This window comes from Ricinus communis, chromosome 4 (genome assembly GCF_019578655.1).
Source record: "Ricinus communis isolate WT05 ecotype wild-type chromosome 4, ASM1957865v1, whole genome shotgun sequence".
Classification (NCBI taxonomy): domain Eukaryota; kingdom Viridiplantae; phylum Streptophyta; class Magnoliopsida; order Malpighiales; family Euphorbiaceae; genus Ricinus; species Ricinus communis.
Genome location: NC_063259.1, coordinates 28,840,925 through 28,865,852, shown reverse-complemented (window position 1 = coordinate 28,865,852; position 24,928 = coordinate 28,840,925). Strand labels below are relative to the sequence as shown.

Sequence of the window (24,928 nt, the reverse complement as noted above, 5' to 3'; positions counted from 1 at the left end):
AAAAAACATACATTACATGGAAGCAATCCATTAAATGGGCTGTTGCTCTTCTTGTTTGTAACGATATTTGGGCATATATAGAGAGTGGAATGGAGATGCCATTGCAAATAAGCATGCAAGCAAAGATGAGCAGCTGACTTTACAAGCTCAAACAATAAGAGACATGGGGTCATATCATATGTTAGTTTGGTTATTTTACAAGTGCGACTAATCGGGAGTATAACTAAGGAGATGCTTTCGGCTCGATGCTAAGTATTTTCGATTAGTAATAAATTTATTAGAGGAATCCATTTGCCTCATGCAAACTGCTTAACATGAATGCTCCCATAGATTCTTCTTTTAACACAAAACAAAACAATGGGTTACAGAAAATGAATTAAATTTATTTTGTTGATGATACCATGTCAGTCAATTTCATTTTCTCATATCCAAATACAATCTGAGTCTCTGTTGTTATCTAAAGAACCGCATACTCAGCAAGGAAGACAGAAGCTTTCTGGTCAATGCACATTTTGTCTCTCAAGTCCGCCTATCTTAATCTTTTAGAAATCTATTTACTAAATGTGTAGGTAGCAAGTTGCTAAAGATTTTGAATTGACCGACTTGGTTTGAGTTTTCTACCATTAGCAATGATTAAAATACTAAAAGTTTAACTTATTTCTGCAGGCCAAATTTTAAAAGGAAAGTTTCTTATTATTAAACGATACTTGGTGACTGAATTATATGAAATTTAACAGAAAAATATCATTTGCGTTACACTATATATGCATGAAAAATAACTTACAATTATTGTTGTTCAAAATAAATTTTACAACATTAATTTTTAATTTTTCTAAAATGTTAATGCTAGGTAATAAGTTAGTTTAAGAAACAGAAAGGTAAATAAACTAAAGAGTAAATAAATAATAATCAGGTGGTAATTAATAGGTAAACATCCCATAAATATATATTAAACAAATGAGGAAGTGAATGACAACACTTATTATGAGATATCTAAAATAATATTTCAGCCTTACAAGTTACAAACACAACACAAGCAAATCCACCGCTCTTATTCTTCTTCTTCAACCTTTTTCTTTCATTGTCTGCTCAAACACCCTTTTGTTTCTATCTCTGTATATATGTAAACGATCCAAAGGTAAATAATTGGCTTCAAGTTCACGCCTCTGTTTTCTTATTTTTACACTTTAACCGCCATTGCACTCTAGCAAAACGCTCTTGTTGATATTCAACAGGATATGGAAATTTAGCAAACACTAATCTTGTATTGTAATGATCAACTCAGCAGACTCAAATAACTATTGGAGACTATATATGTAATACCCATTACTTTTTTTGGCTTAAGATTTTGGTCGTGGCCTGTGATGCTTGGTTTCTTTTATATACAATTTTTCCTTCTTTATGCTTTGAGCATTGGTGTTTGATTGAATTGTATAGTTTCGAGTTCTGGGTTTCTGTTGATTGTTTAATTGGAGCTTGTTGTTGGATATTTGCTTATTTTAACTTTAGATTCTGAACAATGTTAGGTATTTAGTATCTGAACATTTTCCTGCTTGTTGTTGCATGTTTGAATTCTATATCAATGGATTTAAGGGTGTTTATTAGAGGGTCTGAAAACGTTTGAATTCTTTGGTTGTGCTTGGTCTTTTCATGGACATGTTGTATGTTTGTTATTGGTCTGCATTGTTTGAAAAAATTGAGCTTGTTTGATTGATGAATTGTACACATCTTAATTGAAGGATTGTAGCGCTCACAAACTCAGACCTTGTTTGATTGAGATATGACTCGAAAGGTGAGGAGAAAGTTGTCACATTTGGAAAAAAATAAGGATATTGTGGACAGCAATTCAGAGACTTCAGATGGTGGATGTTTGAATTTGAAAACTATCAGTGACCTTGATTGGACAGCCTTGCCTGATGACACAGCTATTCAACTCTTTTCTTATTTGAATTATCGAGACCAAGCTAGCCTGTCATCAACATGTCGAACATTTAGATTAATAGGTTCCTCTCCTTGCTTATGGGAATCACTCGACTTGCGGTCCCACAAGTTTGATATTGAGGCAGCAGCGTCACTTTCTTCTCGATCCAAAAATCTCCGGAAGCTTAGGTTTCGTGGGGCAGAGTCTGCTGATGCAGTAATCCAACTTCAAGCAAGGGGGCTTCGTGAAATCAGTGGTGACTTCTGTAGGGATATCACAGATGCTACAGTTTCAGTCATAGCAGCACGGCATGAGATGCTTGAGAGTCTCCAACTCGGGCCAAATGCATGTGAACGAATCAGCAGTGATGCCATCAAAGCAGTAGCCCTCTGCTGCCCCAACTTGAAAAGGCTTCAGCTTTCAGGTGTTAGAGAAGTTAGAATAGATGCTATAAATGCTCTGGCTAGGCACTGTGGGCAGCTATTGGAGGTTGCATTCATGGAATCAGATTTTGTTGATGAAGTGGCATTGGGGAACCTGGCTTCTGTTCAATTTCTATCCATTGCTGGAACAAGAAATGTGAAATGGGGTTTGGCCTCGCAAGTTTGGAGTAACCTACCCAAGTTGGTGGGATTAGATGTGTCGAGAACAGATATAAGTTTGAGTTCTGTCAGGAAATTTTTGTCATTGTCCAAAAACTTAAAAGTTTTATTTGCCTTCAACTGCCCGGTTTTTGAAGCTGAAGTTGATAATGACATGGTATATGTTTGTAAGGGTAAAATATTACTGACTGTTTTTAATGATATTTTCAAGGCAGTAGCCTCGCTATTTGTCGATACTACTAAAAATGGGAGTAATGCGGTTGCTTGTTGGAGAAAATTAAAGATCAGGGGTAGGAGCTTGGATGAGAAGGTCGTATGGATTGAATGGGTACTCTCGCATTCACTTTTACGTATTGCAGAGAACAATCCAAAGGAGCTTGATGTTTTCTGGCTCAAGCAAGGGGCAAAATTATTGCTTCATTTATTGCAAAGTTCAGAAGAAGATGTGCAAGAAAGAGCAGCTACTGCAATTGCAACTTTTGTTGTCATTGATGATGAAAATGCCACCATTGATTCTCGAAGGGCCGAGGCAATTGTTCAGAATGGTGGCATACAGTTGCTTTTGGACCATGCAAGATCTTGTCAAGAGGGACTTCAGTCTGAAGCAGCAAAGGTGAGGATCATTTATTTGAGAATCGGTGTTTAATCATTCTGGCATTTTTATGCAATCTCTTACAATTCTTGATAATAATTTGAAAACAATGTTGGAAATGACTTGAAACCAAATGAGAAAGATGTTTTATGTTTTTACCATGTTGTTCTTGATTCTCATTTGGTCCTCACCATGTGAATTTGATTTCTTAGTGATTGGAAACGGACATCACCCTGTTTCTGTTCTGCTGAGCTTTCAGGCTATAGCAAATTTATCTGTTGATTCAAAAGTAGCAAAGGCTGTTGCCGAAATTGGAGGAATTAAGATCCTTGCCAATTTAGCCAGGTCAATGAACAGATTGGTTGCTGAAGAGGCTGCTGGGGGCTTATGGAATCTTTCTGTTGGAGAAGAGCACAAGGTAGTGGATGCTTGAGCAGTGTTTTATTTGTTGACCCCAAAGTCCCTGGCTGATTTAATTCATTATTGTTTTCAGGGTGCCATCGCTGAAGCTGGTGGTATAAAAGCTTTGGTTGACCTTATTTTCAAATGGCCGTCTAGCAGTGATGGAGTTGTTGTATGTATCTTGCATATTTAGATTATGCTTATGACTCCCTACATTCAGTATTTCAAGGGAAAATCGTGTATTGTATGATTCTTCTCAGGAGCGTGCAGCTGGGGCGCTGGCAAATTTGGCGGCTGATGACAAATGCAGCATGGAAGTCGCAGTGGCAGGTGGTGTCCATGCTCTGGTGATGCTTGCTAGATCCTGCAAGTTTGAAGGAGTTCAAGAGCAGGTGGTATTAGTTGAGCTTTTAATGTACATGTGCTGACAGTCATCCTTATTGGTTATACTTATTAGTTACCCATGTTTGTATGTCTTTTAAATGTTGTTCATTGAGATTTCTCATCGCTTTGCACTTGCAATAATGAAATAGGATTTTTAAAGTCTTGTTTGAGGGATTATGCATTCACATTATCTAAAAGCAAGGTTGGAAACTTGGAAGAGGACATGTGGGATCATGACATGAATGCAAACTTTGACATAAACCCTGGCCTTTAAAATAATGCTTATCCATTATGTGACTTGAAAACTCCAAGCCCACATGCATCTTACCAACTCTTCTCAACTCAAGGAAGCGAACATTTATGCCTTTCCACCTTGACTGTGCTGGTTCATTAGTGACATTGACAATCTTATTCATCATCATTGGCGATGCAAGAAAAGACATAGGAGCCTTGGAACCTTCGCTTTGCTTAGATGAAAAATGGAATGTATATTCTTACAGAGAACTCAAATCCTGTACCAAAAGAACACTCTGAAATCAATGGATAGGGTCAGAATCAAGCCCCTTTCTATTTTGAGATGCTTCTACAGTTAGACTGCACCTTTGAGGTTTAGATTACCTACTGGCTATATTCCCTGAATAGAATATGAACTTATCTTCTTCTAGAGGTTCTTGTCCTTCTAACTCTAGTAGAAGCAATAACCTTTATTGAGTTTATCGTTTGAGTCATGCCAATATTGCCCTAGAACATCCTTTCTGATATTCAATGGTTCTTTCGAGATCCATCATCCCCTCATTTCTCTCCCCCCGTCCCCTAAATCATGCTAAGATGGGAACTTCTTTAGGACTTGTAAAATTCTCACGCCCTAGAAATTTCAAGTGTGCATAAACAGTCTTTTCTTATCAATAGCATGCGATGTATGTACCAGATTGAAAGTGAATCCTAACTATATTATGTGATGCTGTTGCTCTTCTTCACTAGGCTGCCCGTGCATTGGCAAATTTGGCTGCTCATGGAGATAGCAATAGCAATAACGCTGCTGTTGGGCAAGAGGCTGGTGCACTAGAAGCATTGGTCCAACTTACTTGTTCTCAACATGAAGGTGTAAGGTAAGACATGTTCCTTTTTGTTACCAACAGTATGAATATATGCTAATCTTGTCTATTTGACAGTTATTTGGATAATATTCAAATTCATTTTCTTCTTTAGCTGTCTTGTTTCATTTATCTTTTTCTTTGTAAATTTTTCATTGAATTCAATACCATTTAATGTTAGTAGTTTTTGCTTACTGTTGCAATTATTCCTGGAATTTCATGTAATTAGGCATGAGGCTGCTGGTGCTCTGTGGAATTTATCATTTGATGACAAAAATCGGGAAGCAATAGCAGCAGCTGGTGGCATTGTGGCCTTGGTAGGCGTTGCTATGACATGGAAAACCTTATTCTAGCTGTTTAGTCATTTTTATTTTTCATTCTTCCCTTATATGCATCAAATCCTAACTATCGGCGTGTTATCCCTTTTTTGTTTGCATAATTGGCATCCAATGTTCACATTATTGCATAGGAGGATTCTCGAATATTATTTTGTAGGAATGGATATTAGTAACAGGAAAATTTGAGTCCTACAAGCTTTCTATCCTTAAAACATAGAGTTTTTCTTCTTTTTTCTTTTCCAATGATCCAAAGCTCATCTCTTTTCTTTTTTCTTTCCTGTTTTTCTTTTCAGTTGCATTAAAATGCTTTTGAATGCATGTGAAAAATGGGCATATTCTGGTCTCATTGAGGTTCTCAATATTGCACTTTGTTCTACCAGGACTTGACTTCCAAATTATAATGCATGCTTCTTTCAGAAGAATTTTAATAGTTTGGAGTGTTGTTTACGATCACAAGTAGCAGCTGATGTTCACTTTGATAATGCCATCTAGGTCTCTCTTGCGCAATCTTGCTCAAATTCCTCCCAAGGTCTTCAAGAAAGGGCTGCAGGTGCTCTCTGGGGACTGTCAGTGTCTGAGGCTAACAGGTAGCAACTTCTTGTTAATTATGCTGTTTCCATCTTATGCACTGGTATGCGCAAGGATGATTATCAGTTTTGTTTTCATTGCTTTGAACATAGAGATTCTCACCTTCAAATATTTTGCATTGAACATACAGATCCTCGCCTTCCAGTTTTTTCCGTTCTAATAAGTGTGCTGTCGGTTTCATCCTGGTATTAGGTTGAATTTGAAATGTTATGCCTCCTTTCTTGCAATTGTAAATATGTAGATTGTGCCTCTCTATTTTATAGACTCTATCAACTTCCCCATACCAGTAAATTTTGAGAGATTTCAGCACTGAAGATGATCAACTTCAAGACATCAAGACTCAAAAAGAAAAATTAAAAATGTCTGAATGTTGTAATACAAGAGCTGGCCTTATATGCCTTTTTTCTTTTTCTTTTGTTTCCTTTAGTATTTGTATAGTACATTTGATGATAATCCCTAGCGACAGTCCTGGTTGGCAAAAGTTGCATGTTGACAATTTGTTCTACTTTTACTGATGTGTTATCTGTTTCCTATTTGCTTAGTGTTGCTATTGGACAAGTAGGCGGTGTAGCTCCACTTATTGTATTAGCACGTTCAGATGTTACAGTAAGTATCTCTTCTTGTTGAACACAGATGAAACAGAATCATCATTTCCAATTCAGGAATTTTTACTTTAATGTTTATAATGTTTGTCAGAGTCATTAAAACTTGGAATTTACCTGTGTTAAAATGTTCATGAATAATATTTTAAGTTTTTTTGATACTATAATCCAAATAGTCATAACATGTATAAAAATGCGAAAAGGGGGGGAACAAATATATTTACTAAAAGGGCCTTATTGATTGTTCAATTAAATCGAGTTAAGTTGGTCATTTGAATTATTTTAATTTATCAATATATTATTAAATTGATAAATTTAATCCCCATTAGACTGCCTAATGTTTTAGAATTTCTATTTTACAGCTATTATATATTGAAGTGTATTAAAAATATAAGATAATATGATCGAATTAAAATAAAAGTCATCCAATTAAATAAAGTTAGACGTAATTATTAGTTTATGTTTAAATCAAGTAATGGTTTGCTTGCATTTTAAAATTAAGTAAACTTTGTCTTACGTATCAATTAGCATTTATTACTTCGTTTCTTTTGGTATTGTATTTGTTTGATATGGTCTTTTGCACGAGGTCTAACAAAGTAAAGCCAGCACAACAAATAAAGTTTAAAATAAAAAACGCTTAAAAAATAAGGATTCTAACTAGACTACATAAGAATACAAGAGTTGATTGATTATTTTTATATTTTAATCAACTAAAATATAATTTATTTTAAATATATTATTCCTAATATAACAATAATTAATTTGATTTTTATATGACTTTTTTATTAAGTTGATTGTGATAAATTAGAATAGTTGTTATTATGTGAAATTAGATTTAAATAAATACATTGTAGTAATTATAAAACAAACACAAGCATGTAGACATATTAACATGGAAAGTAACTTAGAATTTAATTTATTATAATAATATTTTTTTGCGATAAGGGATAGTTATATATAAAGAGAAAAGTAAGGTAAAACAAAATATAGATTAAAAATAAAATTTAGAATATTGAACAGTATAATTAAAATTTTTATTATAACATTCAAAATAATAAAAATATAATTTATTAAATTAAATAATCATATTAATTATTATTTTTAAATTATTTATTTTTTTATAATGTAAATAATAACAAGTGAAATTATTATAATTCACATACAACAAATGTGAATAAAAGAAAACTAGTTATTTTAAAAGAGGATGAGAAAAACCAAAAGGATCTTCAGTTTTAATTTTGAGTTTTAATTTTGGGTTTTAGAGACGACCAAACAAGTTATCAACTTTTAGTTGTCTTTTCTTTGTCCAATATTTGTTCTTACAATTTTATGAGTAAGTTTTAGGTGAACGTGTTCTCCACATTGGTAGGATTGTGGACTTTCCACTAATTTTCACAATTACTATGGAACTTGAACATGAATTAGATAAGGAAAATCTCAATTTTCCAGGATGTCCATGAGACTGCTGCTGGTGCTCTTTGGAATCTGGCTTTTAATCCTGGTAATGCACTTCGCATAGTGGAGGATGGAGGAGTTCCTGCCCTTGTATGTCTGTGTACTTCATCACTATCAAAAATGGCACGTTTTATGGCTGCATTGGCATTGGCATACGTGTTTGATGGAAGGTAAAGATGTACAATATGTTTTTTTTATTATGATCATCATACACTATCTGAAACATGCATGTTAGTTAATTAACATGACCTGGAGATCATCACTGGTAAACCTGCTGTTTCCTAGGGAATTGGCTTAGTTACACAAGTATGATGATCCATGTCTGCTTTTTCCAACGTTTTGAGAATTTGTTATATGCAGAATGGATGAAATTGCACCAGTGGGTCCTGGGCCTTCATTAGAGGGTGTTTTGAAGAGTGTGAACTTAGCTACAGTTAAAAGGATAGCCCTGAAGCATGTTGAAGCATTTGTGCGTTCGTTTTCTGCTTCACAAACTTTTGCCACGGTGCTAGCATCTTCATCCCCAACTACTATTACGCGAGTAGCAGAAGCAGCACGCATACCAGAAGCTGGCCTTCTGAGATGCAGGTTTACTTTTTGTTCCCGTTCCTCCATACATACAAATTTTGAAGTTTAACTTGCAATGAATGCACATGTATAAAATATGCTACACTTTAATTCATAGTCAATTTATATCACTGTCCTTCTTCGTAAGTTCTGTCTTTTAGGCTATTCACTGCTGGCCTCACCCTTATATCTTTGTTCCTTTTTCGGTATCTTTTCAGTGCGGCAGAAATCAAAAGATTTGTTGCCATGTTACGGAATCATTCTTCTATACTTAAGGCCTGTTCTGCTTTTGCTCTTCTCCAGGTAAACCTATCTTTAACTCTTATCCTTTTCTTTCCCCTTTTTCTTGTTGTGCATGTTACAATGGGCATCATAAAGTGATTTCTTTCTGGACTTGATGAAAAGGGCAACTATCACAGCAAATAACATATTTTTCATCAATGCAGTTTACCATGCCTGGAGGACGGCATGCAGTTCACCACACAAGTCTGTTGCAAGATGCAGGAGCCTCAAGGACCTTACGAGCTTTGGCAGCGGCGGCATCAGCCCCTATTGAAACTAAAGTTTTTGCAAAGATCGTGCTTCGGAACCTTGAACACAAGCATTTGTGACTAGCTCTGGAAATAGTTTTATGATTTCGAATCGCATCGCCACCACAGTTGATAGCATTTTCAAACTTTTGCTTGCATGTTATAGATTTCCATTGAGGTATTCTCGGATGTAGCACAAAATGAAATGAAAGTTTTGTGGAAAAGCACTTTGGTTGAATCTTGGGGAGTCGTGGAGGTGCAGATACAGAGCATTGCTCTAGCTGATTGAGTGTTGGAAGCACTCAGAGATTGGGAGACGGCTTGTGATCACTCCACAGCCTGCCTGCATTCAGCTCCATTCAGGGTTATCCTTACATCACATGTGGTCTATTTCGCTCGCATTGGATGTAAAGGTTCAGGGAAAGTCGAGAAAAACTCTGTACATGTTCAGTTTTGAGTTCCTCTTATTGTATTTCCAGTACCCTATCTTTAGCATCTACTTTTCTCTAACATTATTGACTCGCATAAATCAAAATTATATTTGAACATGCATTATAGAACATTTCATTTTCTTCTTGGTAGATTTTTTTTTATCCGCTTCCTGAATAATTTCAAGGTACCACCAGGCGAAGCGACTTTATTACTTTTGAAATCACTTACCAGTAAGGCACAAATTCTATATTGTGATATTCTAATTGTATTTGCTTATGTAACTTTTAATTTTTTTAGGCTATTATGTACATATTTGTTATGTCCCGAGACGAAAAAAAGAGATAAAAGATTAAAAGAGTTTGGGAGAGAACAGAAACCGCTATTGTATTATGATATTTGATAATTTTCTTTTACAGTCTGAAGTTGATTTATATGCAAGATTTCATTAACAAGTGATCTCAATTTACTAATTCTATTGGCTAATATATAAACCAATTCAGAACTAACATATTAATTTCAGCCCTTATCATTACAATATCTCACTATATTTAAATTATACATATTATAAGACAATAATTAAAAGATCAAATACAAATTTATGCTTTTGAACTTTGGTCATTTAGTCAATTTAACGCTCTAATTTTCGATCTAATCTAATAAACGCATGAACTTGCTTTTTTTTTTTGTTGATATTGTAACACTTTTTGACATGTGTCTTCATTCAATACATCCACATTGCACAAAATTATTTAAATACTAGTCGTTTATTCGTGCATTGCACGGCCGTTATTATTATTTTGATTATAAAATCCAGTTGATAAATATAATTTAATGAAATTTTAATATTTAATATTGCTTTGTAAAATTTTAAAAATTAACAACAAATTAACTATTTTTAAATGTCCTTAACCTTTTTAGAATTCTAAATCTTGTTAATCCAATAATATAAAAATTATTTATTAATAAATTTTAATATTATAAATGAACATATCAATATAATTGATATTACTGTTTTTTAGGATTAAAAATTTAAATTATTATTAAATATAATATAAAAATATAGTTTAAGATGTTAATATCTATATTAGAATTATTATCTAATTACAAAAGTAGTTTATTAATTAATATAATATTAAAATATAATTAATATGTTATTTCTTGAGAAATAATTAATATTATTATTTGATTAGGAAACTATTGATTAGTTAATATAATATTAAAATATAATTAATGTGCTGCTATTTTCTAGAATAAAATTAGTATTATTATCTAATTAAGAAATTATTTATTAGTTAATATAATACTAAAATATAATTAATATTCTATCTTTTAAGATTAGAATTGGTGTTTAATTAGAAATGTAATTTATTAGTCAATAAATTAATAAAAAAATTATAAAATTACACATAAGTTTGAATCGCATGTGTCAAAAGTAGTATATATATCAAACTAAAAATTATATGTATAAAAAATTAAGCTACATGTCAAAAAAATTTGAAGTCATAAATTAATATATATATATATATAGATTAGTAGAAAACTATGTTAGGTTATTATACAAATTAGGGGCATAAATATGTATTTAGCCAGTTCAAAATAATTTTATTGCATAAACAAAATTGATTATAGTAAATGTTAATTTTCTTAGGCTTAGTTGCTTATAGGAGTTAAGCTTACTGATATTTCAAAACAGCCAATCGCACGTTACTTCATCTTCAAAGCTAAAGAAACTATGGGGCCGGGGACAGAGGTGATGAGTTCTTCTCTCTTCAAGTTTTGTAGTTGGACCCTTGTGTGGATAATACCATATGCAAGTGACAACAAATTAGGTTAAAATAATTAAAGATTTATTTGTGCCTAGCCTAGTGGACCGTCTTTATTCCTTTGTATCAGGACATTTATCTGCATTGCAATTTTCAGATTGATGATATATGTATTATTGATCCCTCCCACATCGGCCCCCCCCAAAAAAGAAAAAAAAAGAAAAAAACATTGATGGACCTATTAATATTGATTTCATGACGTTGGAAAGCTTCGTAGATTTGAAACTTGGCATGTGCCTGCCAACTTGGCTCCCTTCTATTTGTTTATTATATAAGGGCAAACTGTTAGGCTGGGTCAAGCTTCTCATCTATCGGCTCGGATTCATTTCATAGTAGTAATTAAATCGTACGGTCCATTAACGATCATAAGATAGATGAAAAAATAAATAAATAAATAGGAGGGAGCATGTAGATTATATCTTAGCGTGAGTGAATCTTTTGCTTGTAGAAAAGCTAATTGCAACGAATGGATGGCATTGGCAAGCAAGTTACTATAGTTCTAATTTCCGTTGCTTAGAATTAATCATGTGATTACTTCTGAGGGACTTTTTCTTTCTCTTCCAAGTAATTCTTGCCGGTCTAAAAGAAGCAAATCTTCACCCAACTACTTCTTTAGTTAGTTATTTTACTACATAATCAAATCTTTCCACATTTAATGATCATATCCACATGTCACTGGCTGATATCGTGGGGTAGATTTTGTCACTTAAATTCTTGAATTGCTATACCCACTTGAATTTTAGGTTTTTTTTTTTTTTAAATATATTTGAGTTGAATCATATATCAATTATTTTATGATATACAAAAAAATCCTTTAGGAAAATATTAGTTTCGACCCAAATAAAAATGTATCAAGATATAAACACACACATTATTTATATGCCTTATATACTGACACATTTTTATCTATAAATATGAAAAATAAAAGATTTCTAATAACATGTAGAATTTTATAAGTCTAATTTTAAAGTTAGGCTCACATGACTGAAAAAGAGTGAAAAAACTAAAAAACCATTTCTAAGGAGTAAGATGCAATTTATTTGAATACTAGACATTCAGCTTTATTAAATATTATAATTCATCTGGCAGTTGACATAAATGGGATAATTACCTCATAAATAAATTTAAAATTAGTTTTATTTATTATAATTTTGAAGGTTTCATATTTTCTAATAGAAAAATGTAAAATCTAATAATGGAAAGCTCCACTAATAATAATATATCACATTTGGATTTCGTTAGAGTCATCAACATATTTATAAAATTAATCGCCATTAAATTGCATTATTAATAAAATAATATGTTTCAAAAATAAAATAAAAATGAAATTAATTTGTGAAAAACATGGACAGGGAGGTTACTGTCTAAGAGCTGACTAGTTACATGTCATAGTTCAAAACCAATAATTTGCCTCATATTTGATTTAAAAAAAAAAAATTAAAATAAGCTGAAAAAATTATGTCTGATTTTAAATTATTGATAGCAGTAATTTTCAGTTAGTTTGAGAAAAAAAGAAAAAAAGCAACGTGGACAGGTGAAGGTCAAAAAAGAGCGAATATTATAATATTTTTGTACAGATCAGCCAAACGCCATCATAATGCAACGCGCCATGACCGACGCGCTTGCTTTTTCTTTTTGCATTACTGGGTAACTCGAAATTGTCTATTTACTTACAAAATCATAATTGGCTGTTTATATAAGCAATTGAACTGCAGAGATTTCATATTTTAGATAATATGATATATCAATGTTATTATATTTATAATTGTTAAATTTTTAAATTTTCTTATTTAATAAATAACTAATTGTTATTTAAAATTAGATTTAATTATTTTGATAAAATTTCAACCATTTAATCAAAATAAATTATGATTTATTGAACATATTTATTTTGTTTGGAAAGATTATTGCACATATCTCATTCCTTGGTTTTAAATTTTAGGGACATTCTTTTAAAAGAAAATATAAATTTAGGGACATGATTCCTAAATGTTAACAAACAACAACTTGAAACGATTATCATCATATTTCCATTTTAAAAATATAATAAAATTTTGTTGTGTCTTGCTTACGTGGAGAAATGTAACCGCATTAAAAGCAGGAAATAATCTGCAGTTATTCAGTTCATAGGCCTTTCGCTCCGCTTTTAGCTTTCCTTCGCTCTCACATCTCTTCTTTTCTCCTCTATTTTCCCAACTAATCCGATTACCCCTCCCTTTCTCGGCTTCTCTCTTCGACTTTCCCGATAATTCACCGACAAAGCCAAACGGACCTCTTATAGTTCTCTCTCGAAACATCAATTCCTCAAATTCAAATGCATGTTATCTGACCCGTGAATAATTAAGTGGAAATCGAAGCAACTATGGAGAACGGAAACTTAGAAAATGGAAGTGTTAAGAAGGAAATTACCGATAACGGAATTTGCTCTTCGGAGTCGGTTAATGGAAGTTGCGATGTTTGGAGTTGTAAAGACTCTGACTCTTCTTCTGCCGATCATCTCGTTATCATGGTCCACGGTATTCTCGGAAGGTCAGATTTTAAGATTTGATTTAACAATTTGACTTTCAATTTTCTTTTAGGTCTTTTATTTTTGTTTTTTAATTTGCAAGAATTGCATCGCCTTAATTTTGTTATATTACGAAGGAGAATCTGAAGCCTCAAGATGTTATTTATTTTAATCTATTGAAAGTTCAACTTGTACACATCATGTAAAATTATGGAATTTCCAATAGGCTCTACCTTAGCGGCAAGCATGTCCGGTGTTTAGTTATGTTGTTTACTGATTATAATTGTTTGTAATTTTGCGCAGTGCATCCGATTGGAAGTTTGCAGCTGAGCAGTTTGTCAGAATGCTTCCAGATAAAGTATTTGTTCATTGTAAGGGGCATTTCCTTTTTTTGAATAATTATTAAAAAATCAATAACAAACTGAAGTCATTTAGTTGGCAATAATGCAAAAAAAAAAAAAAAACAAAGATTTTTCTTGGAATAGAATACTTATGCTGGTCTACATATCTTGTAGGTAGTGAGCGGAATATGTTTAGGCTGACTCTTGACGGTGTGGATGTGATGGGCGAGCGGTTGGCTGAGGAGGTTGGTATTTTTGCTAGTGTTAAGGGATGTGCTTTTAGCTTCATGCTTCTACCTGTTGCTATTTACCAAATTTGTCTGCTTTAAAAGCAAATTGCTTCATCTGCTGTTTTATCGTATTTCTAACTGAAGATATAATTTTCAGGTCCTTGAAGTGATTCAAAGAAAGCCCAATTTACGAAAGATTTCCTTCATTGCACATTCTGTGGGAGGATTGGTGGCAAGATATGCAATTGGGAGATTGTATAGACCGTCCCAAAATGTAGGGGATTCACCAAATAGTAAACGTGAAGAGGACTCAAGGGCTACAATTGGTGGGTTGGAAGCTATGAACTTCATCACTGTTGCTACGCCTCACCTTGGTTCAAGGGGAAATAAGCAGGTGTCATGTTTTATCTGTTTTTGTTCATTTAGTGTTTCAAACATTATCAAAATCCACTTTTAGTACTTTTGAAAACAACAAAATTCTTAACTATTTGAAAGGGAGGGAGAGATTTTAAGTTTGTTGCATGCAGGCATTGGGCATACAAAAAGAGATATCTGATAATTATAATTTCTAGAATTGGTTATCAAAGAGTGTATTGTGATCTCAGTTGTTTCACAGTATTGCCTTTGAGAGAATCAATTGCTATTGGTTTAGTGCTTGAATTCACGCCACAATTATACTGCAATTCTGTTATCTGATTCTTAAAAGTTTTTCTTCAATTGCAGGTACCTTTTCTTTTTGGTGTACCTGCTTTTGAGAAAGCTGCAGGCCTTGTTATACATTGGATATTTAAGAGAACAGGTCGGCATCTTTTTCTCACTGATGATGATGAGGGGACACCTCCATTGCTTCAACGTATGATAGAAGACTATGGTGATTGTTTTTTCATGTATATCTCTTGAATTCCAATCTTTACATGAATTGCTTTATTGATATTAAGGTGTCAGCTCTGTTATATCCAGATGTTTAATTTAACAGATGCATCCAACTTGTCATACAGGTCTGCTTTGCGCACATTCAGACGTCGTGTTGTCTATTCAAATGTGGGCTATGACCGTATCCTTGCAATGTTTTTCTTTAGGTGGACATCTTTCGTTCATGGATTTATATAATTCTTAGTCTTCATTTCTGTGTTTCCTTAATGACAAATCATATAGATATTGTGGGCTGGAGAACATCATGTATTAGGCGCAACAATGAATTGCCAAAAGTAGATCTGCTTGAGCCTTTCAATTTTTTCTTTTAATTTTTATGACCTACTGCTCGGACTTTAATGACTTTCTTGTACATCAGTGGGAGGATTATGTGAACGAAAAGTATCCTCATATAGTATATGAAGAACACTGCAAGGCCTATGATGCTGAAGAAAGCGTTCTCATCTCAACAGAAGATAATACTGATAAACTTGAAGGTATCTACCAATGACTTTTTAATAAACAGGTTCAGTAGTTACAATAATTTTTGGTTGATCCAATTTATTCTGGTTATTCTAGTTAAGATATTTTTTGTAAACATATATTGCCTTCGGTACTTTCCTAATGGCTTCCTCTTCTAAACATTTTTCTAATTGGAGATTATTGGTGCAGAGGAACTAGTGACAGGTCTATCCCGAGTGTCGTGGGAAAAAGTAGATGTTAGTTTTCATACCTGCAGACAGAGGTTTGCTGCTCACAGTGTCATTCAGGTTGTTCCCGTGTCATCTCTGTATCTCTTTCTTTGCCACGTCTACACACACAAACCTTTGGACATGCATACAGACGCAAGTGCAAATAAGCACATGCTTGAGCAGTGCTGCATGTTACACATGCCATCATGGACACATTTCTGCTGTTGGTTTTATCTGCATTGAGCCCGTGGTTTCTTTTGGTGACATGACTTTTGGTGACATGTCTTGACATGGAAATCTTTTTTTTTTTTTTGAATGATACTGGTTTCTCTAGTGCTTAGTTGCAAGAAAAACACCTGGGAATTGAACTACATAATGTGCTTGATAATTTCTGATGGAGCAAACTGATTCTGGGTACTTGGCAGGTTAAAGATCATACCATGCATAAAGAAGGTGCAGACGTCATACAACACATGATTGATCATTTTCTTCTTTAGAAGCCAATGACTTTTAGAAGTAAAACCTTCACCGCCAGATGCAAGATCTTATCCAGTAAAGCTACAATGGGTCCTGCGGTGAAATCCTTCGGTTCTGGATTACCAAGCTGTATCGAAAACCGTGTTTGTCGCAGGCTGAAGCTTGTCTACTCCAACAAAAACTGTGACTGTGCCCAGAATTAAGGGAAATTTTGTTTATTCATCACTTGTTGTAATTGACATTTACCCGATAACATCAATAAATAAGATTAAATGCTAGTATGTGTATTGCCTTAACGCTAGTATAGTCTCTGATATTTTTTCTGTTTTCAACATTCAAGCAAGGAATCTTGATGGACATTAATTTATATTCAGTTTGGTTTGTTGGTTCTATAGAAAGTAATAGATAAATAAATTTTAAAAAAATTGATGGTTTCATAAAAATGAACAAACATATAAATAACAAAATTTAAAATCTAAAATCTAAAATCGTAGGCAGTTAGATGCTTTGTAGTCTAAATGGAAGTATTAAAGTTATACTGAATATACAAAAAGATATCATAGTTTTATTATATTATTGAATTGGTTTTGATTTACAACCGAAACTGTGGTTGTTGGTGCAATTCGGTTTAAATTTCATGGAGCCCTAGGCAAAAGTGTGCCTTTTGGAAACTCATGTGGGCTAAATAGCCGGAGACAAGCTATGGCAATGTTTGTGCTTTTTCACCTTGGGCCTCTGGAAATTAAACTTTTTCTTAAGTGCTTCTTTACAATAATATCCTTTAACAAGGCACTCTGTTAAGGCAATTATTTAAATTAACACAATCATAATGTTGCGATTACGAGACGAAAATAGACACAAACAAAACTAAATTAAACTATTTTATTTGAATATAATACCAAAAAAATTATTATATAAAACGCTACAGAAATCAATACACATATATATAATAATTATTTCAAAAAAATGGAATGTCAATAATTGGCTACCAGCCCAATGCTGAAACCTGTTTGAGGAGAATTCCTTATATTGTTCTCACCGTAAAATCCGAGCAAATCTAATATAATTTTTTGTTGTTTGTAATTTGACTGTTGACTGAACACAACAGTTTAGTAGCAGTGCTCATTGTCGGTGTGTTTTGATCTGACTGGTGGAGAACTGATATCGTGATCTCCTCTAGCAAAGCTAAAACGATCACGCGCCCTGAATCAGTGAGAGTCATCTAATTCGTCTTACTTCCACTGTTGGAACACTCCCATTTCTCAACAGTGAGCGAGCGAGCGACTGATCTCTTTCGTTCACTGTAAAAGAAGGAAAAATGAAAATGGACATTTCAATCCCTTCCTCTTTCTCTCAGAAAACCTGCTTTCTGCCTGAACCTTGTTTCCGGTTTCCAGTAACTCGCTACTTCAATCTGAAATCCAGAAATCAATCCGTATTTTGGCGCCAAAATCGTCACTCCTTCTCTCTCAGAGCTCAAACTTCTAACGATGGCTTTATCCTCGAAGATGTCCCTCACTTGACAGATTTCCTCCCTGATTCACCTGTATTTATTTTCTTTCCTCCTTTTTCTTCTATATTAACTTATGATTATGAGTTTAATCTTATAATCTTACTTTCATTTCCTCCTCTATTTTCAGTCTTACCCTAACCCATTGCACAACAGCCAAGCATACGCTATTGTCAAGTATGTGTTGCTCCGTTTCGCTCAACTTTAATTTGCTGTTGTACACTCTTAATATTTTTGTTTGACCAGGCAAACTTTCGTGAAACCAGAAGATTCAGTCGCCGAAACAGTAAGTATATAAACTGCTTTTTCATCTGAATTGGACTGCTTACTTACTAATTAATTACTATTTTCTATCTGAACTCTGTGTATTATCTGCATTCAGATTGTTGTACGGAAAGATAGTCCTAGAGGGGTTCATTTTAGGCGTGCAGGACCCCGAGAAAAGGTAAATTGAACTACTTACTAATTCTTTTTCTTTATTAATGTTTTCCCGAAAGTCACAACAGTTAACCGGCGTGATTGTAATGGTATTATTAATAGGTCTATTTTACGTCTGAACAAGTGCGTGCTTGCATTGTGACTTGTGGAGGTTTATGTCCCGGGATCAATACAGTTATTCGAGAGATAGTTTGTGGATTGAACAATATGTACGGTGTCACTAATATTCTTGGCATTGAAGTGAGTTTTTCTTTGCCTATACTTGGCTATTTTGTTGAGGATTATTCTCTCTTGATTGTTTGATTTCTTTTTTATTTGGTGAAATTTCCAGGGAGGTTATAGAGGGTTCTACTCCAGAAACACCATGAACTTGACTCCTAAACTTGTGAATGATATCCATAAACGTGGTGGTACCTTTCTTCAAACCTCTCGAGGCGGTCATGATACTCAGAAGATAGTTGATAGTATCCAGGACAGGAGAATAAATCAGGTGGATTTTTGTTTTCTTTTGCATTTTGTTTTTGGGTATTTAAAGTATTTTACACGAAATAGCAAGAGAGAGAAGCAAAGAAATAAGAAATAAGAAAAGATGAACGGACTTTTATGGATTTCAGGTGTATATTATTGGAGGTGACGGCACCCAGAAAGGAGCAGCTCTAATCTACAAGGTGATTAAGTCCTCTTGCTCCTTTGGTTTCTTCAATTTATTAGTTATGCTGCATTTCTGTAGGATGCAGCATTATCATGCTTTTATTTGTTTCCCAAGATTTTGTTTTAATGATGCATTTTTCGTCAAGGAAGTTGAGAAACGTGGTCTTCCAGTGGCAGTTGCTGGAATCCCTAAGACGATTGATAATGATATTGCTGTAAGTTATATCAACTATGCTCTTATTTATAGTTAAAATGATGTACAACATTTGGTAAGTGCATGTAAGCTGTACGCCGTTATGTCTATCAATGATGAATGGTAAGTGCATGCAAGTAGAAGTTAGAAAAAGGCCTAAAGAGAGACTGTAGATATTATGGTTTCGAGTTACAAGAAGCGTCTTAATATCTGAACATTTCATAAAGAATAAGACTTAAAGGTAGGATGGAATAAAAGGGCTTGTGTAACTGATCCTTATTATGTGTAACAAAGGCTGGGTTGAGCTTTCCAGCAAGCAAAAATATGAGTTAATCATGTGAACTCCATTTATTCCACATTAATTCCATCCATTTTCAGTTTGATGTTGGACAGCTCTATAACATTAGCTTTTCATGTATAGAGTCAATCTCTAGAATCCCTTGTAGATGGGAAACATGCTGCTCATATGAGATAGGTAAAGCTATAAATAGTATGAAATTGAATCACTAAACCTAGGACTCTAATAGGATTGGTCTTGGATAAGATGAAGCAAGAGAGTTCGCTGCTACCTAGACTTTTGAATAATAGTTGATGTTTAGAAACCAACCAAGTTTAGTTGGTTGTTAAAGTGCTAACGTGCACTTCTAACTCTTACTTGTGTGTGAACTGTAAATTTTTTTCCATTTTGATCTGTAAAATAAAGTATGATATTGGTGAGTGAATTGCCAACAATTTATGTTTATTTAGCAAGCCTTGTTAATGCACGGTTGAGTTGGCTTATGTTTTATCTTGTATGTGATATATGTTCTATATATGTGTTTTAGGTGATAGACAAATCTTTTGGATTTGATACTGCTGTTGAGGAAGCTCAGAGAGCAATTAATGCTGCACATGTGGAGGTTGAAAGTGTGGAAAATGGAGTTGGAATAGTTAAACTGATGGGTAGATACAGTGGTAGGTTATTTGATGATAAGCTATTTTAAGTTCTCATAATACTATAGATATATGTTCACGTTGCCTTGCCTTATGATTTCTGCAGGTTTCATTGCTATGTTTGCAACTTTGGCAAGTAGAGATGTGGTAAGACCTTACTTCCTTGTGACAATTATCTGTTTATTATTTTACACTTTTGGGTGTCAATAAAGTGTCAAAGACTAATGCTTATAAAATGAAGGCACCAACTAGAAAAGATAAGAGCTTATATTTCGATAGTGGAGTTGGTGTTTAGACAAGTTTGAGACTGCAAGTTATGCTTATTAAAAATGTATAGGTTGATTCTTTCTTTATGACCATCAATATGGGTTTTCATAATGGTTTTAAAGATTTTGCAAACAAGTCTTTCATCATTTCCATCTCAAATTGCATGTCCAATTTGCTTGTAGTCCTTATAGATGATTAGTGTATGGAAATGGTGAAAAAGACTTGCTTAAAAAAAAAAAAAAACCATAGTGAATGTCTTGTTTTTTCGAATTTGATTTGCAGTCTTCAAGTGAGGATTAATATGAGAATCATAAATTTTGGTATGCCATTGTTTACTCTCTGCAGATGAGGTTGTGGGTCCCTTTTCCATTCAACCATCTTTCCGTGATATTTTCTGCTTTATTCCACTTGTTCATGTTTAATCTCCACTTTCTTCATTATAAGTAGGAAAAGGGACATGTCGCTTCGGAGTGTGTTTCCTTGATGTGATTTAAACACATGTATAAATCATAATGTTAACAGTATATGGGATGTGACAGGATTGTTGCTTGATTCCAGAATCTCCATTCTATCTGGAAGGCCCAGGCGGGCTCTTTGAATATATTGAACAGCGGCTTAAGGAAAATGGGCATTTGGTCATTGTGATAGCTGAAGGAGCAGGACAGGAATATGTTGCTCAGAGCACACAGGCAAGTGAGGAGAGAGATGCATCAGGAAACAGGCTTCTTCTTGATGTTGGCCTGTGGTTGTCTCAGAACATTAAGGTGGAAATCAAAAGTTTGCCTCTTTTTCTTGCCTCATTGTCTTCATTTTCTGCTGAATATACCTCCTGCCACAAGGTCATAAGGCTTCTGGGCTTTGAAACTAGACATCATTATACATTGTGGGTCATAGATATAGCTGAATGTCTTTCTTTCCACCTATTCCTCGACTTTAAGCACATTTGAAATTGATACCATAAAGGAAAGTCGAGCAAAATTGTCTTTATATCAAATTTAAATTGGCTAACTAAAATGCATGATTAGTTAATTCTTTCCCGCTGTCAGCTAAGCCTTTATCAAGAGTTCAGGCTGAGACTGTATTTAACTGGTAGGATAGTACACTTCTGATAATTATTTAAGCATCTGAATGTGAATTTTGGAGGTAAAAGAAATATTATGAAATTCATATGATTTTATCAAATTCTTAGTGGTTTCTATTGAAAGCATGAAATGGACCCAGTTATATACATTTACAATTGATCATGGTTAACTCTGTTAAAGTTGATTTGGCCCATATCTTGGCTGATTTCAACATAAATAGCTGAGAAAATATATAAAATATGACGTACCATTCATTGTGGAGATTACAATGTGATGTACATTCATTGTGGAGGTTATGATGTATCATAATGATCAACCCTCTAGCCATGCTCCTCATTTGAGGGTCTAGACGGATACTATTTTAAAATACAAATATATGCCCACATTATGCCCTGTGGCCCTGCCAGGTTCAGTCAAGTGAAAAGCAGGGGAGAACTCATGGATCAAACATGGTGCCACTATGCAGTGGGCTTGCTAGTGACTTGGCATTTTGAACGCACCTGAGAAAAAAATCTAATGCAATTTTAACTTGCTCCATCTTTCATTTTAACACTTCTGTCTGTGGATCGACGTTCCTTTTTCCCTTTCCATTAGCTATCGTCTCATTTGGTCATATTTGAATTTACAATATCACAGGAGCATTTTACAAACATTCAGAAGATGGCGGTAAATATGAAGTATATAGGTACCTTCTTTCATACTCACTGTTTTTTCTATTTCGCTTTCTGTAGTGCCTTTCATAAGTTCTACTTTAATAAAATTGCTCCCTATATTAAGGATGATCTTTTCCATACGAATTAGCTCCCAAATATTGTTTTAAGGATATGCTTTGAAGAAAAAGTAATGATGCAATCAAGAAATGGCTTAAGAAAACAAAGTTCAAAGGATTTAGAAATTTACAATTTTCGTCTAGTGTTTACCCTTTTAATACGCATGGGTATTTTAGTGTTTTTGTCTTTGCTGGACAGCAGTTTAGATTTCTTTAGGAGAGTTTATTTTATTTTAAAGTCTTATTTATGAGTTCTTGTTAGGATAGTTTACTTTCTTCTAGTTTTGATAGGCATCTAAAGAGCATTATGTTTTGAAGTCTGGAATGGTTTAGGTTAGTTTAGCTATAGAAATATCCATGTTTGTTATGTACTCATGTTCTTACTCCAGTTTGTGTTGAATAAAATGCCTTAGGGACTTAGATCCTTAGGTGGATCTCCTAAGCACTTTTAAGTGCGACCCTCAAGCTTTTAACCTTTTTCTTGTTTCCTACATATTCAGATCTGAAAATCTGCAATTAATTTCAGATTTTATCATTTATTTTCTGCAAAATTAAGTGTAGAACAGTTTAACCAAAGCTGTCCTGCATCAGGTATATATAATTTGGACAAGCATAATTTTGCAGCTAGCAAAAAGTTCTGCCAGCAATTTTCTTACTGCAAAAAGCCTATACTCGTAAAATCACTGATTATTTTTAGGCCATATCATGAAAGACAAATAGATGAAAAATAAGCTGCACTCAGTGGGATGTTCTATGAACAAGTATCAAGAATTTATGTACTCAAGAATTAGAATGACTAGAATGGTTTAATTTATTAATTTTTTTCTTTGCAGATCCAACATACATGATACGAGCTGTTCCTAGTAATGCATCGGACAACATATATTGCACTCTTCTTGCACAAAGTGCTGTTCATGGAGCCATGGCTGGATACACAGGCTTCACGGTTGGACCAGTGAACAGCCGGCATGCTTATATTCCCATTGCAGTAAGCACTTCTCCTCAGTTTGTCTCATGGTTGTTAAGTATCAAGGACTAAATAACTCAAGTTTTGCCAAGTGCAAAGGAGCTTTTGTAATTTACTCTTTGCTTTGATATTACATAATAGCATGATGCTGTATTGCAGCGTGTGACAGAGGCAACAAACACAGTGAAGGTGACAGATAGGATGTGGGCTAGACTACTTGCATCTACCAATCAGCCTAGTTTCTTGATTTCAAAGGAAGTGTTACAAGGAAGAATTGATGGAAATAAAGTTGAAGTGCCAAATGACAACATCGAGATGACTTCTAATTAAATTTTGTGGATCTGAATTGAAAGCCAAACAGGACAGGTCAGCACCATCATGGTGAAATTCTCTGTTCTTAATTTGGTATTCAGAGTAGCACATACAAATTTTCACGCATACAAGTCAAGAAACATCATTAGGTGGCTGAGTTCTATAATGCTTTGTGCTTTTGCTGCTTTAGGACACACGGTAATAAGTTAGTCAATGGCTTCTGCAACATTACTGAATCAAAATATATAGCATGTGTAGAAAGTTAAAAGTTATTTTATGCTTTACCTAATTGAATTTGCTCGAGTTTATGAAACTTGCATATGCTTTCTAAACTAAGGTGTCTAGTGTTTGAGCTCAGAGTTTCATCCTGTAATCGACTGAACAGGTTCTCTTTACCTTAGTTTAAGCACCTACTCGGTCGACATTTTGACTAGGTGAAACTTCTAAGAAGAGAGTTCCTATATGTTTGAATTTATTCCCACTAGGCAAAATCATATATGTTAATGTGATGTGATAAACAAAGCTGGACAGTACCATGTGACGTCCTCCTAATGTTTGTTTGTATATTGGTCGAAAAGAGATAATGCCGTGATGTGGTGCGCATTACAGAGATGATACAAAGACCAGGTTGTCGGTGGTGAGAAAAGGTCTGCTTTGTCTTTTCGCAAGTAAATGTATAGCTGCATTATTACATAATGATAAAAACCGGAATAGGAGCATTCTTGGCGTACGTTAGATAATATTCAGAAATATTGTTTCCTAAATATCAAAAACAGAGTCCGTGGGTAGTCCTCGTGAAGTTGGTTTTGACCAGGAATTTCCCATTTTCCTGGAGATCTGCCGTTTGTTTTGCCTGAATCAGAGTCTGTAATCTGTATGCTTGAAATGCGCATAATGTGATAAAAAGGAAATTTTATAAGAAATTACCCTTATTGTGGTTTAACCATCAACTGGTCGGGAGAGCAGATTTATCGCTAATCTAAATTGCATGGAAATGGAAAACGCAATATGACACACGATATGAGAATACGAAAATTTTTTAAAATAAAAAATAAAACATTGGAGAAATATTTACATATACATATATCATTTGTAAATCAAATGCTTATAAGAAAAGTTAATATTCTATTTATGAAAATTAAAATATAAAAATAATAAATGACTATTTTTTAATTTTCTACTGCATTATCAAAGAATCAATTAATATAATTAATTATGTCGGTATAATAATAAAATATTATATTGCGTGATTTGTCCATTAAAATACTAGATATTTTCTAAATTTTAAAAAATAGCTATTTATTATAGACTAAGAGAA

General features: G+C 33.8%; 3 protein-coding genes across 4 annotated transcripts; all 3 read left to right on the top strand.

Annotated features, from left to right (window-relative positions):
* Window positions 1–981: 981 nt before the first annotated feature.
* On the top strand, window positions 982–9,637 carry LOC8289655 (protein ARABIDILLO 1). Of its 2 annotated transcripts, none has more exons than XM_002510962.4 (13): window positions 982–1,138; window positions 1,740–3,136; window positions 3,375–3,533; window positions 3,609–3,689; window positions 3,778–3,909; window positions 4,883–5,010; window positions 5,225–5,312; window positions 5,826–5,920; window positions 6,464–6,527; window positions 7,973–8,148; window positions 8,339–8,566; window positions 8,764–8,848; window positions 8,992–9,637. In XM_002510962.4, the coding sequence occupies exons 2-13, from the start codon at window positions 1,781–1,783 to the stop codon at window positions 9,154–9,156; spliced, it is 2,757 nt and encodes a 918-aa protein (XP_002511008.2). In that variant the 5' UTR covers window positions 982–1,138; window positions 1,740–1,780; the 3' UTR covers window positions 9,157–9,637. The 2 variants fall into 2 exon arrangements, with proteins under 2 accessions (XP_002511008.2, XP_015581457.2); XM_015725971.3 differs by lacking the exon at window positions 982–1,138 and adding an exon at window positions 1,163–1,316.
* Window positions 9,638–13,439: 3,802 nt separating this feature from the next.
* LOC8289656 (putative lipase ROG1) lies at window positions 13,440–16,769 on the top strand. The gene is made up of 10 exons (XM_015726952.3): window positions 13,440–13,859; window positions 14,140–14,207; window positions 14,352–14,422; window positions 14,565–14,801; window positions 15,131–15,294; window positions 15,406–15,461; window positions 15,563–15,615; window positions 15,699–15,816; window positions 15,992–16,089; window positions 16,437–16,769. The coding sequence occupies exons 1-10, from the start codon at window positions 13,693–13,695 to the stop codon at window positions 16,506–16,508; spliced, it is 1,104 nt and encodes a 367-aa protein (XP_015582438.1). The 5' UTR covers window positions 13,440–13,692; the 3' UTR covers window positions 16,509–16,769.
* Window positions 16,770–17,486: 717 nt separating this feature from the next.
* On the top strand, window positions 17,487–24,073 carry LOC8289657 (ATP-dependent 6-phosphofructokinase 4, chloroplastic). Its single transcript, XM_002510964.4, has 14 exons — window positions 17,487–18,034; window positions 18,129–18,175; window positions 18,245–18,284; window positions 18,381–18,443; window positions 18,539–18,676; window positions 18,768–18,926; window positions 19,051–19,104; window positions 19,234–19,302; window positions 20,105–20,234; window positions 20,320–20,360; window positions 21,020–21,244; window positions 22,199–22,247; window positions 23,165–23,319; window positions 23,458–24,073. The coding sequence occupies exons 1-14, from the start codon at window positions 17,807–17,809 to the stop codon at window positions 23,626–23,628; spliced, it is 1,569 nt and encodes a 522-aa protein (XP_002511010.1). The 5' UTR covers window positions 17,487–17,806; the 3' UTR covers window positions 23,629–24,073.
* The last annotated feature ends 855 nt before the right edge of the window (window positions 24,074–24,928 follow it).

Excerpts from the sequence above, each read along its gene's own strand:
- LOC8289657 (XM_002510964.4), top strand. The coding sequence starts at position 17,807 with ATGAAAATGGACATTTCAATCCCTTCCTCTTTCTCTCAGAAAACCTGC. Across the intron at positions 18,035-18,128 it reads ATTTCCTCCCTGATTCACCT|TCTTACCCTAACCCATTGCA; the intron begins GTATTTATTTTC and ends CTCTATTTTCAG. Across the intron at positions 20,235-20,319 it reads ACTGATGGGTAGATACAGTG|GTTTCATTGCTATGTTTGCA; the intron begins GTAGGTTATTTG and ends TGATTTCTGCAG.
- LOC8289655 (XM_002510962.4), top strand. The coding sequence starts at position 1,781 with ATGACTCGAAAGGTGAGGAGAAAGTTGTCACATTTGGAAAAAAATAAG. Across the intron at positions 3,137-3,374 it reads TTCAGTCTGAAGCAGCAAAG|GCTATAGCAAATTTATCTGT; the intron begins GTGAGGATCATT and ends CTGAGCTTTCAG. Across the intron at positions 3,534-3,608 it reads CTGTTGGAGAAGAGCACAAG|GGTGCCATCGCTGAAGCTGG; the intron begins GTAGTGGATGCT and ends TATTGTTTTCAG.
- LOC8289656 (XM_015726952.3), top strand. The coding sequence starts at position 13,693 with ATGGAGAACGGAAACTTAGAAAATGGAAGTGTTAAGAAGGAAATTACC. Across the intron at positions 14,208-14,351 it reads AGATAAAGTATTTGTTCATT|GTAGTGAGCGGAATATGTTT; the intron begins GTAAGGGGCATT and ends CATATCTTGTAG. Across the intron at positions 14,423-14,564 it reads GCGAGCGGTTGGCTGAGGAG|GTCCTTGAAGTGATTCAAAG; the intron begins GTTGGTATTTTT and ends TATAATTTTCAG.